General features: G+C 40.8%; 2 protein-coding genes across 10 annotated transcripts in view; both read left to right on the top strand.

Annotated features, from left to right (window-relative positions):
- Positions 1-11076, top strand: part of LOC105559778 (KN motif and ankyrin repeat domain-containing protein 2) — a 29434-nt gene extending 18358 nt beyond the window's left edge. For 4 of the 7 annotated variants that reach the window (XM_012008348.1, XM_012008347.1, XM_012008349.1 and 1 more), the window contains 6 exons: positions 3107-3228; positions 3578-3658; positions 4284-4514; positions 5450-6696; positions 8520-9120; positions 9227-11076. In XM_012008348.1, the coding sequence (XP_011863738.1) occupies positions 3107-3228; positions 3578-3658; positions 4284-4514; positions 5450-6696; positions 8520-9120; positions 9227-9670 (2726 nt within the window). In that variant the 3' untranslated portion in view covers positions 9671-11076. Of the gene's footprint in view, positions 1-724; positions 879-922; positions 1443-3106; positions 3229-3577; positions 3659-4283; positions 4515-5449; positions 6697-8519; positions 9121-9226 lie in introns of those variants that run through there. The other 3 variants (XM_012008353.1, XM_012008355.1, XM_012008352.1) reach the window with 3 other exon arrangements.
- An 884-nt stretch (positions 11077-11960) lies between these two features.
- LOC105559779 (BET1 homolog) lies at positions 11961-13230 on the top strand. Of its 3 annotated transcripts, none has more exons than XM_012008356.1 (5): positions 11961-12092; positions 12198-12278; positions 12356-12479; positions 12548-12714; positions 12795-13230. In XM_012008356.1, exons 3-5 carry the CDS (start codon positions 12461-12463, stop codon positions 12948-12950), a joined length of 342 nt encoding a protein of 113 aa, XP_011863746.1. In that variant the 5' UTR covers positions 11961-12092; positions 12198-12278; positions 12356-12460; the 3' UTR covers positions 12951-13230. The 3 variants fall into 3 exon arrangements, with proteins under 3 accessions (XP_011863746.1, XP_011863747.1, XP_011863748.1); XM_012008357.1 differs by having other exon boundaries at positions 12362-12479; XM_012008358.1 differs by lacking the exon at positions 11961-12092 and having other exon boundaries at positions 12110-12278.
- Positions 13231-13502: the final 272 nt, after the last annotated feature.

Raw genomic sequence — 13502 nt, forward strand, 5'->3', positions numbered from 1 at the left:
CCTACCGCCCAATTCGAGCGCGTGGCAAGATGTGACCGCCCGGCGATCGATATTGCTATGCGCACATCTCGCCACGCGCTCGAATTGGGCGGTAGGCCGGCCTAAAACAACGATTTTTAAGAATTAATTACTCGTTAACTATTACGAAAATTGCAAAATGGTACAGGACTTTTCCGTTCATCTCGATCCGTTCTACCTTCTCAAAAATTTTGTCGGATATGGAAAGACTCACCCTGTATAATTATTATCGCGCAATATTTACATTTATTCCATAGCCAATCTAATATAACCAACATTGGACCAATGTTTAGCTAATGCACTGTGCTTCTAGGAATGGAACCGTGAGTTTATTTCGACGACCGCCCTCCGCGTTGGAGACAAAGGCGTTTTTCCCTCGACGCAAATCTGATCTGTCTCGCACGATATTCGTTTGTCGACTAGTCTGCGCGATAAGAAAACAGAAAAGTGCCGAAAATAGAAACAATTGCGTCACGCTTTACTCTGTGTTTTTTTTTCGCCTTATGCAATTTGATCGCCGCGAAGATATGGACCGCCGTTGTTTATCGTGGTTCCGATTAGCGTCACTGGCAGCGGCGCGAGCAATTAACAGATACTTTATCTAACTCCAAACAAAAGTTGGATTCATTATCAACGAGCGAGCGAGCGATATCTCGCCTCGGAAAATCGAACGACCGCGGAGATCGGTCTCTCTCTCTGTCTCTCTCCCTTTTGCTCTATATACGCCGACGTTCGGTGACGTTGCTGTGCTATTCGCGAGCGACGCGCGATGCCTTTTTCCGTATTCGACAAGTGCATCTGTCTGAAACGTGAACGAGCGGAAAATGGAAGTGCCAGGGACGACGTCGCGGGATCGGAGTGTCAGTGTTCGGAAAGTCCTGTTATCGTCGCGATCGCTCAAAAATGCGGTTCAATTTAAGAGCCACGGCCAGAGCCAGAATCTGCATCGTAGCGCATCCTCAACATGGAGGAGCCGCGTCTATTAGTGCATTAGTGCATCCGCAAATCGGCCGTTTTCGTTCGTTCGCAATAGAGGATTTTTAATTCGCAGACTCGATTCCTTTGCCTCGCCGAAAATTTAATTTTCCGCAAACCTCTCGAAATAAACGGCAGTATTATGATAGCAACTGACTTCGCCTGACACGCGAACACGTAACTCTTGGCACGCAACAGTCGGACGGCCGTCTTGTTAATTTCTCTCGCTCCTCCTCGCGACGAATTTATCGCGATCTCATGATCGGCGCGCGGCGGCGGCAGTTAACGTTCGTACTCTGCCGCGAAACTTTCACGATGCTGGAGATCGGCGTCTAGGCCTTTTTCTTTTTCCTAATCCACATGTGCGATGCGCTTCCACGTTGATGGCGATGCATCTAGGATGTCCCGCAATTTGCGATCTTAATTTCAGTGGCAACCCTTATAGAAATGTAAGCGAAATAATTACTAGAAAATTACTGCACATCAGTACTTTCTAATAATTCAATTACTGAACTCTACCCCAATATCACAATATATTGGCACAATATTGGGAAATAATCTAGTATTCTCGATATTGGTCCAGTATTGTAAGATGGACGCCTTTTCTTATTTAGCAATATTGGTCTAATATTGTATCAATGTTGGACCGATATTGTTATTACATAGTTAAATATTGGCCAATGCACAGTAACTTCTGATAATTCAATTACTGAACTCTACCCTAGTAGCACAATATATTGGCGCAATAAGTATTGGGAAATAATGAAATAATGAAATGAAAAAATGAAAAATCTAGTATTCCCGATATTGGTCGAATATTGTAAGATGGACGCCTTTTCTTATTTAGCCAATATGTCTAGCAATATTCGTCTAATATTTACAATATTAGATACAATATTGATGCAATATTAGGCCAATATTCTTATTACATTGGTAAATATTGGCCAATGCACTTCTAATATAAATCTAATATTATGTAATTATTATCGTGCAATATTTACATTTATTCCATGGCCAATATTGGCTTTACGATTGTTCAGTGCTGTTTTTCATTCCCAGTTGTTACATTTCTGTAAGGGAAGTTTCTTCCCAATTTTGGAATCGCTACTTCCTCGGCGAAAAACGCAGGAACTCGACGTTTACCGCAACTTTTCATTCCGAACGCTAATTAGTTTTACACGCAACTTGAAATTTGAAAATAAAATTCCACTAAGGCTCCGAAGCTAATTGAAGATTACTAGATTCAAGATTGCCGGTTGACTAATCGTTTCCGCAAAAGTACACGGAAGACCAGCTTCTTGTCAATCGCTTTTACAACTCCGAAACTGTGGACGCTGGCGAAACGTCTTGCCACAGAATACGCTATTAAAATTAAGATTGCAGATTATGAAATATCTCGTGCAGACACACTCGTTCGTCACGAATTGCGTGCTGAAAATTCTGCCTCCCGGCGGCCGAGTCCGCGAGGCATATCACGACGTTGTCAAAGGAATTTGCCACGTCTATCGCATCTCTTCATTGTGCTCTTCGAGATAACGTTTCGCTCGGTAACACGGTTACTCAACGTCGATTAAAAAGCATCTCAACGGGACAGGTGAACTTGGCTCGTTGTGGATGTTGCATAAGATTACGTTGTAGAATAACAACGCAAAAAAGTTTAATCGTTCTTCTCCATGTCTATTGTCCAGCGGATGATACGTCGAAAAAACGATTGCTAAAGAAGATAGCGACGTGTTCTATTAATAGCTGCATTAAATGTTTCTGGGAAATATTGTTTTGAATCAACACGTTGCAAAGCAGCGTGGCGCGAAATACCAGTTTGGTGATAAAACTTTTATCTCTTTCTCAACTTCCTCGGATTTGATTTCCCGAGGATGTGTTTTTTCTCAAAATCTCCGCCTGAGTGAGGAGGAATCGGTTTAAATTAACTTGCCTGGTTAAAGGGTTAACGAAGCCGGAGGGCAGAGTTGATCGAAGAGGGAGGTCGATTAAAGTGGATGTTTCATTGTTCGGCGCAGCCGCGTTTCCTCAAGATTTAATAACACATTTCTCGCAGAAAGATCACGTAACGGTTAATTAAGCGTATGGTTTCACGAATGATTATTTTCGCTAGATGGCACAAACGGGACGGCGCCGGCCCCGGTGCAAAATGCAGTCCAGACAGACCAGCCGGCAGATTCCGACAACGCTAGCGTCGGAAGTGGTAATTCGAATCTTAGCACTGGCGCGCTTCAGGTATGAAATTTATACTTTATTCTACTTATATAATTATTACATGATATTGCAATAAATATTTATATAAGAATCAAATTTACGCGCGCGGTTGAAATTGTAAAACGCAATCGTAAAAATTGTGCGCTGCTATCATTTTATCGAAAACTCGCATACAATTGTTTGCTCCATCTCGCGCTCCGGTTTTACGATTGATTTCTAATTAGATATTTCTAGGCTTGGGATTGATAACAATTCTTATTTCACTTAACTAGCTGTTAATTTTATGTAATGGTACAAGTATATAAATTGGTGCGCGATTTTGTGAAATGTGAGAATGGGAAGATGATAATAATATTTTTATACGCCGCAGAATATCAGAGAACAAATGGCTGCATCTCTGGAACGAATGAAAGAGCTGGAGGAACAGGTCAAGGCGATTCCCATGCTGCAGGTGAGTTCTCACTAATTTCCTACTCTCCCACCTACGCTTTCGTAACGTTCATCGCCCGGCATGTAATTTGCACCCATGCGAGCTCTTCCGTTCTAGCGAAACGTTCGTGTGTAAGATATTGCCGCTGCTTTATCACGATCTTGTTGTTCCTATTACGAAGACGTCTCGTTGCTCGTTCAATGCACAAACGATGTGAAGATACGAAATATTTTCGAAGAAATGTTCCGTGAACTCGTATCTATATTTATGTAATAATTGTTACCGCCTTAATGGAATGAGCTTGACGCAAAAAAATAACAAAGCTACAAATATAGAGATTTTAGTATTTTATTTTTAAGCAATCTTGTAAGTACTGATTTCATTTTTGTTTAATGTAAAACGCAGAATATTTAATTTCCTGTTCCATCTGTTGTTATCGAAGAACTAATCTGAAAGATACAGTTACGCGGAATATTAGTCATCGATTCTATTTTTGCGATTGAAAAATTGACGTACCATCATTACTTTCGCAATGCTAAAAGTCTATGCGTGTTTTCTCACGCGTCGCACTTTTATCGGTCTCGATATAAAAGCTTCCACTATTGCTTATCTACCTTTGCGCAATTTCTTTTTATTTCTCCCGCAGGTGCAGGTCTCGGTATTGAAAGAGGAGAAGCGCAATCTCCTACGGCAAATGGACGAGCTGAATAAAACGAATTCCTACAATGACACCCTACAGAGGCATCGCAGCCAGTCATTCTCGGAACAACGCGCCATCACCCTGCGAAACCTGAAGAACTCTGGAAGCGTGCCTACCAGGGACATGGGCACTATGTGCGGCGTAATGACAAGGGACGTTGGGGTATCGTACCAGCCGGTAAGAATCTATCTAACAGATGTCTAACACACGTTTGAAAAATTTTGAAATTGTAGATTTTTAACTTTTGTATTAGAGTTTTTAGTTATTTCACTAGAATATTATTTAATTAAGTATTCTGGTGCATATTACATTCCTTATTTTATTTAAATATACTCATTGATTAACTTCATTAAACTTTCCTTCGTGTCGTACATATTTAAAATATTTTCTATTTAATTTTATGTATATATGTATACTTAATTCATCTCAATCTAATTATAGAAAACGATAAGAAATTAATGAAGCAAAAATTTGAATATTATTAAAATTAACTTAGGTCTAACAAATCCTTTGAGAATTTCTATATTTGATTACAAGTGTGATCTTCAGATTACGTGACTGATTTTTTAACTGAACCCCCTCCTTGAATTATTCGTCGATTTATGTATATCCAGAAGTGAGTGGCGATTGCTTTTCTAATTAGAAGTGAAAATCGGAATTTAAATGGCGATACACAATTTTGCCGTGTACTCTCGTCGCTTAAGTTGCTTCGCGTGTCGTTCCTCCACGTCGCGACTTTCGCGTGTACATTTTTCGCGCAAATACATATTAATAAATAGACACATTGAGATTGAAGATTAAAAAAACAGCTTTGTTACGATATGTATCCGCTCTTCAACACTATGCTGCGTTTCATTCTGAAACTTCCCAGATATGTCATCGGCAATATAATCTGCTCGGTACGCAATGGTTCGTAATATTTAAGGCGATTAACAATGTATATACAAAATTGACATTACGCTGTTTTGTGCAGTATAGAATGTAGCAATTATATCAATTCATTCGTGTTAATTTACAAAGAAATAAATTAACCCCGAGCAAAAATATACTTCACCAGCGTCCAAGTTTACGTTGAAAATATTCATGTCAAGTTAACAATTGACCGCGTACAGGTTCGAACAAGGGACGTCGGTATGATAACAAGCACGCCGATCAAGCCATCGCTGCAGAAAAGTCATCTGCGAATCGAGGAGATTGTGCCCGAGATCCAGGATCAGAGCGCCGTGCTGGCAGACGAGACACCGACGGACCTCTCGAACTTTTCCAACTCCCAGCATCGTAGTTGGAAATCGAGTTTGACCCGCAGTCAACTGATGCTGGAGGAAATCCTGCCGGAAGTACGATGGAGGCCGCTGACGAAAACTCTGCTTCAAGTAGAATCGATACCGCCCGGCGAAAAGGATTCGATCAATCGCAAAATCATGAAGAAGACGCGGGACTTCGGTATCAATACGGAGAACAAATCCAGGAGCCTTCAGTGCAGTCATTTCCTAATCGAGGATATTGCGCCGGAAGCGAAAAAGGAAATCAAGAAGCGTTCCTGCGGCACAATAACGAGATTGGGTATGAACAACGTCCTGACGCACGCGGATGCTGAGTTGCTCGTGGAGCGCGCCTTGAAAAATTACAAGAACAGCCTGGTGAAGGACACTTCCTCCAAGAGCGTTCAGTGCAGTCCAGACATGCCTAGAGTCGTCGAAAAGAAGGATCAGATGGTCCAGGTGACAGAACAGTTCAAAATGCGTTCACACGTCGGTGTAACCGCCAAGCCGACGACATCGGAGGTCGGAATCGAGGTCAGATTCGGTTCTTCTACCAGGAGCGTGTGCGTCGGACCGGATCCAGTAGCGGTGCAACCGCCGGTATCGTTGAACTCGATGAACTCGAGGAGTCACTCGTTTAATTACGGCGATACGCGAACGAAGACCAAACCCAGCAAGTCGGTAGCGGTGATGGTGGAAGACCTGGTGAGAACCATTAATCGCGGCACCGAAACCACTGGTTTCACGCCAAAGTGTCGGGATTTCGGCACCTCGACGATGAAGAAGACGTTCGTCGACGTGTCGGTCGGCGAGTCGGTGAGGCCACATATCTCGATCTCCTGCGCGGCGAATTACTGCGACAACTGCAAGGAGACGATCAAAAGTCTGGCGAAACAGATCGCGAACAATGCGGAGAACAGCCTGAATCATCAGAACAGCAATATGGCATCCAGGATCCCGAGGCCGTCCCATATTCCCCTGAATACCAGCGATCACAGAAGGCAGTTCAAGCGCCAAGACACCTATACGAAAATACCAGCCGCCGGTGTGATAAGATACGACACGGATAATAAAGAACAGTACGACAGCAGCAATCGGTTAGTCGTTTGGGATTACATTCTTATTTTATCTTATCTTCTATGAGATAGAGAAGAAGGAACAGAGATTTATAGAGATTAAGAATTTAGCAGTTTTATCGCGGACTAATCCGCGGACTAAATCCTCCATCTATGAAAAATAATTGATTAATTATCTACATATCTATCTTATTCTGCAAAAAGTAATGAACCGGGGAAAATAAGTTAATTTACCCCATGATCCACATATGGAGTTTCATGGAATAATTAATTATTTACTTGCGGAAAGTTACAGATTGCACACAACTAAGTTTTTGCCATGGTTCCCTAGTAGCACAGTGCACTGGCTAAATATTGGTTATATTAGAAATGCATTAACCGATATTGTTCGACGTAAAGCCAATATTGGCTATGGAGTAAATGTAAATATTGCGCGATAATAATTATATAATGTTAGATTTCTATTGGAAGTGCATTGGCCAATATTTACCAATGTAATAAGAATATTGGTCTAATATTGTATCAATCTTGTATCTAATATTGTATCAATATTGTATCTAATATTCTATCAATATTGTATTAATATTACACCAATATTGCTAAATAGACATATTGGCTAAATAAGAGAAGGCGCCCATCTTACAATATTGGGCCAATGTTGCTTATATTCAAAATGCACATTGACCGATTTTGTCCAACGCAAAGCCAATATTGGCTATGGAGTAAATGTAAATATTGCACGATAATAATTATATAATATTAGATTTATATTGGAAGTGCATTGACCAATATTTACCAATGTAAATAAGAATATTGGCCTAATATTGTATCAATATTGTATCAATATTAGACCGATATTGTTAAATAGACATATTGGCTAAATAAGAAAAGGCGTCCATCTTACAATATTCGACCATTTCTGGGAATGCTAGATTTACATTATTTCCCAACATTGCGCCAATATATTGTGCTACTAGGGTTCAATCCTAAATTCATCGTGTAGTTTTAAACTTGTTTCCGAGCGAGTAGATCGAATCATTTACCCCTTCAAAATTCGATCCACCCTTCCCGCTCGACCACGCTTCACGCCATCTGTTATTTCCGTGGCCGAAGGTCGCCGTGTTGCAAGGGGGTTGTTTCGCGCTAAAGGGGATGGGAAGAGAGGGTCGCGCACGGAGAGCCCAGTTGCAGAGCCGCGCGTGACGTACTTCGTGCCGGCCAAGCGTGCCGGATAGTTTGTTGTTCTTTTTGAGTTCATGGTTGCGCGTGTGCCGAGTGCGTCACCGAGTGCTCTCTCTGGCACAACAGCCAGGACGTAAATACCGCGACTGAAGTCGGATATCGGATTCGCGTCCCGCGTACGTATTGGCGATCTCGCAATGGTGAACGAGTAAACGCACCCTCGATCTCGACAGATCGATGCTGCAGCAGCAGCAACAGCAGCCGCAACGAGCCGATCCGCGTTTATTTAGCGATCTCGAAGTCTCCGATATCCCGTCTGGTCCGGCCACGGAAGGGTAACGTCTCCCCCTGCCACAGTCTGATATCTTACTTCTATTTACAGCGCTTGTTCTACCATTAATTTCCTCGGTGTCGTGTTGAAATTAAAAAATTACAATTTTAACAATAATAACTAATGTAACTGACACGATGCTTTTATAATTTTCTTAAAATCTTTCTTAAGATATCAACCTTTCAAGCCCATTGTTACATTTGATCGAATGGGTTCGTTTTCTCAACGTTTCTCATATAACATGTACAAGGAAATTAATTAACTCAGCAAAGGAGTGTTGTATGTACGTCTATCAAACATAAAAAAAAGTAAGACCTGTCTCTTCTTACAGCATTCAACAATTGCAATCCGAGAAAATCAAGGATGAAAAGATTGCGTCAGAAGAGGTGCGTAACATGGAGAAGGAGGCGGATAACGAGAAGTCCGAGCTGCCGGAGTCGGCTCTGTTTCAACCAATACAAGATAAGCCGAGGAAAAAGGTCGAGCCCACGAAAGAGATGCAAGCCGCCATGAAGGTGCTCAACGACAGTATCAAGAAGTCCCCTAGCAGAAATATCTCCCATCAGCTCAAGAACGCTACCAATATCATACAGCCAGAATGGTTCAAAATATCCAGCACATCTAGCGCGAATCCGTTAGATGTCGAGGATTATCTGGACCGTTTCGAGGAGTGCTCCAGCACGCTGCTGGAGTACATCGTCAACATGACGGACACCAGTGGAAACACAGCGATGCACTACGCGGTCTCCCACGGCAATTTCGACGTGGTGTCTATATTGCTAGACTCGAAGGTCTGCGACATTAACAAGGCGAACGTGGCTGGTTACACGGCTGTGATGTTAGCTGCTCTGGCGGAGGTCAGAAATTCCACGCACGCCTCGGTAGCGAATAGACTGTTCCAGCTCGCCGACGTCAACATCCGAGCAAAATTGGTGAGCTACATTGCGACAAATATAGTGGGCACACCGTGTGTGAGAACTGTCTCGCTTTTCTTCGAATATCTTTTTTACAATTGTTCAATTATTCTTTGTGTAACAGCATGGGCAAACTGCACTGATGTTGGCGGTATCGCACGGACGTAAGGATATGACGCAACTGCTCCTGGACGCTGGAGCTGCGGTTAATATCCAGGACGAAGACGGTAGCACCGCGCTGATGTGCGCCGCGGAACACGGCCACACCGACATCGTGAGATTGCTCCTCGCGCATCCGGACTGCGACCCAGCTATCGTCGACGTGGACGGCAGCTCGGCCCTGAAGATCGCCCTAGAGGCGGGTAACCGGGATATCGGGGTGTTGCTTTACGCTCACGAGCACGTTAATCGGGGCATCAGCCCGTATTCGACTCTGAGGCGAAGCAGAAGGGGTTCCAAGCCGACAACGCCCACCGGACCGTCTCCGTCGGCTCCAGTTAGTCCGGCGCCATCGCGACGCCTTCATTCGTCCAGCGTTTCTCTGAACACATCAAAATATTCCAAATAATTCCGATAATAGATCCTTCATACGATTCTCTTATAGGTTCATCCATCATGATTTTTCTCTTCACACGTTGTTTCGAATGTAATAGCAATTGGCAAACGAGTCACAGTATAACTGGAACTTTATATTTAAGTATAACTTTTCTTTGATACGACCTTTTTATATTCTTCTATAAGTTACAGTTGTATCTATGATGTATATTCTTATATTCATCACACCGATTGCGAGAACATACGACGATACATTAGAGTCCTCTTGCCTAACGATCGATTTGTTTCGATGGAACTGTATTGTATAATTTAAGAAGTCAAGAACGATGCTCAACACTGTATATATCTATTCAGGGTAACGTTGGAAAAATCTTGTAGTTTAGTTTTGTAGTGTAATCTCTAGAAGTAGTCCATCGTAGGTGCTGTCAGATATTTTGACGAATCTTTCGTAAATCCTTCGTAAATTTTATACGATTTTGATCGTAGCGCACCCTCGGGGAATACGATTTTTCTCTTAGACGGGGTGTGAAAGTACAAAGTATCTAACATCCATGACTATACAATCCACAGTAAACAATCGGTCGATCTTTTTGTGCGCGTCTCTTTTTGTGACTCTGTGGCATTGAACATTCCAAAACGAACGATCATCGATCCGAATTTCTTACGGTAGAAATTTATACTGTATTTCCAAAATTTCAGGCCTAATCTCAAATTAGGGATCAAATCATCAGTATCGTGTGTGTATACATGTATACATGCGATAGACATAGAGAAACGTAGCAATATATGTAATGAATGTATATGTTATAACAGTGTGAGAGTTTTACGATTCAATTATTTACGGCGTTTTCACGCGCGAACGACATCAAACGTACTTATCACTGTTCTATGTTGAGATAGAGATGTTAGATGATGAAAAAAATGTATAAAACCAGTATATCTAGTTGTGAAACGTGCGAGCGTCGAAAGACTTACGAGAGAAATTATGTTTTGGGACTTGTTAACGATTTTCATATCTCGAAAATTTTATACGCGATCATATCGAAGTGTTAACATGTATTTATTTAACCGAACGAATTGTCAACACGTGCATTAAGAATCGCGTTCCATTTACGTGAAGAAGGAATAAATACATTGAACGGTTTTCTTATAAGGTTGTGAATAGATAGAGTTATAATTAAATTATTTAAGTTCGAGAGAGGTCAAAGATCCATAGTTTAATGTTATCGTAAGTGTTTCTCCGTCTCCGAGAGTAATTCTATGACGATTGTTGGAGTAAGACATAATTGTCTATATCGAACGTGTAGGCAATGTATGAACACATTGATGCCGTAGGAATCTAGAAAGTAGAAAAGTACTCCTTATTGTTTGTGCCTTTATATTTAATATATAATACCATTAAATGATATACTGTAATACAATTCTCCAAATATTCCTTATCCATAATTAATCCAGCAATCTATAAAAGAGAAACATTTTTAACGGAAAGGAAAGATCCTTGAAAGCGTATATATTTATGAAATTAATAAAGACAATACGTAACGCTAAATCGCCTGCCGAGAGATGTAGCATTGTAAAGACTATGGCTCGTATTCTGAACGCTCTTTTATTGTTAAAAGCGCCTCTAAAAGCTAATAAGCCCTCTGATTGGCTACAAGCCATTTTTAGAGGCTTAGAAATGCATTGGCCGATATTGTCCAACGTAGAGCCAATGTTGGCCGTGGAATAAATGTAAATATTGCACGATAATGACTATATAATATTAGATTAATTTATATTGGAAGTGTATTGGCCAATATTTAACAATGCAATAAGAATATTAAGCCAACGGTACACGGTACTATTTTTCCCACTGCTCTCGTAAGCATTCCAGTAGGAAAAATAGTATCGTCTGCCGTTGGCTTTAGTCTAATATTGTTAAATAGACACATTGACTAAATAAGAGAAGGCGTCCATCTTACGGTATTAATTGGGAAAATACTAGATTTGCATTATTTTCCAGTATCGTGCGCCAATATATTACGCTACTAGGGCGCTTTTATCGATAAAAGAACAGTACAGATTGTTCAGAATACGGGCTTTCGAATTCTGGACAAATTTTCGCGATCAATATCTTCAGAAATTGCATTATCGATCGTCGATATAAAACTTATTCCTCGCCAATATAATATTCGTATCAATTTAGATTAGATAATTAGATACGAAACCTCAGCTTAATAATTAAATTATAAAACTAAATTAGTCATCTCCAAGTTTTACAACCGCGCGAATCTCCACGAGATTGTCAGTCGATGACCTAGCATAACTTAATTTGCTCGTGGCACACGGGCGCACACGTACTCAGTGGTATTCGGACGTCACTACGATCGTGACGTTGACACGTACTTTGACATATATTTTCTATTCTCCGGCTGTCTGTATTTTCTATGTAACCGGTAAATTGCGGACGCTTTATTAAAAAGCTTGGGACAAATTTTTTGGACACATACGAACGTCTCGGTTGTCTATTTGAGGTTATATTTATACACGAATTGTTTCAGCTCAAGTGTCGTCGCTTAACAAGGTTTGCTTGCGTCGACAACACATTTTTCCCGAAACAATTATTATTACCGTTTCACTGGGTAAGTCTATTTATCACAAGTATTATATTTATGCAAGTATAGATAAAATTAAGCCGACACACTATGTACCTTTCCAGATAAAGAGAGCTCGAGATAGCTCTCAAGTTCCTAAGGGCGTTTCGTGGGACAATAATTCCTTCCCGCATCCGTTCGTCTACGAAGCTACCACGATTGCTAACAAAATGCGACGTTCTCATTCAGGTAAGTTGACGTCCGTTGGCAGGTGCATCGATCGATTCCGATTTTACATACGGGCTTCACTTTTCCAGGGGGTTACGGCTACGAACCTTTACCAAGTACGTCTACCCACAATGCTGTGGAGGACGAGAACGAGAGGATGACTGAAGAACTGAAGGACAAAATACATGCTTTGAAATCATTGTCGATCGACATTGGTACCGAAGTGAAATATCAAGATAAAGTGCTAAGAGGCATGGTTAGTCGATCAGCATTTCCAAGACACGTTTACACAATGTGTTACCTTAAACATAAAAATAATACAGGTTTATATTTTAGGATGATGACTTTGAGAGGACAAGCGGTTCGCTATCTGGTTCCGTGGCGCGTGTCTTGCGTCTGGCAAAGGCAGGCCACAATTATTACATCCTATATTTGTTTCTTTTTTCTATAGCAGTATTCTTCGTGTTGTGGATAGTGTTGAAGTTTAAATGATTGTACGTAAGATCTATAGCTAAGGTGAAATGTATATAAAACGCATTTAGGATAAAAGTAGATATTTTAAATAAGTTATTTGACTAGACTTGGATTTTTTGCATTGTTTTATCGTACAGGAAGTACTCTACTCTCATTTTATAGACTAACATACACGTGTCGAACGTAAATATTAATTTTAGATGAGTAGCGAAATATGGTGGACTCTTGGATGAAGGAAATAAATATTTTTTTACGAATCTGTATACGCTTAAATAAAGAATTGCATGTGTAAGTAATAAGAGTAAAAATTGTGTTTAAATTCTTTTAACGTCTTTCATTTTTCGTCGTACATTTTGAAATAATTCTTCTGCCGAAGATCGAGTTTATTTTAATAAAACTAGATGAGAGAGTCTTCTATGGACGTAGAAATACTTGGACTGGGCGTACGGCCGCGCGAAAATAAAAAACTGCAAAGTATCAGGAGAACATGATCAGAAAAGATGTGTCATTATTGGAATTCCGAGAAATTCAAAGTTCAAATTGCGAAAATCGAGAAGCTCGAAAACTGGC

The sequence above is a fragment of the Vollenhovia emeryi genome, unplaced genomic scaffold, assembly GCF_000949405.1.
Source record: "Vollenhovia emeryi isolate VEMERY1.0 unplaced genomic scaffold, V.emery_V1.0 DF939254.1, whole genome shotgun sequence".
Taxonomy (NCBI): Eukaryota; Metazoa; Arthropoda; class Insecta; order Hymenoptera; family Formicidae; genus Vollenhovia; species Vollenhovia emeryi.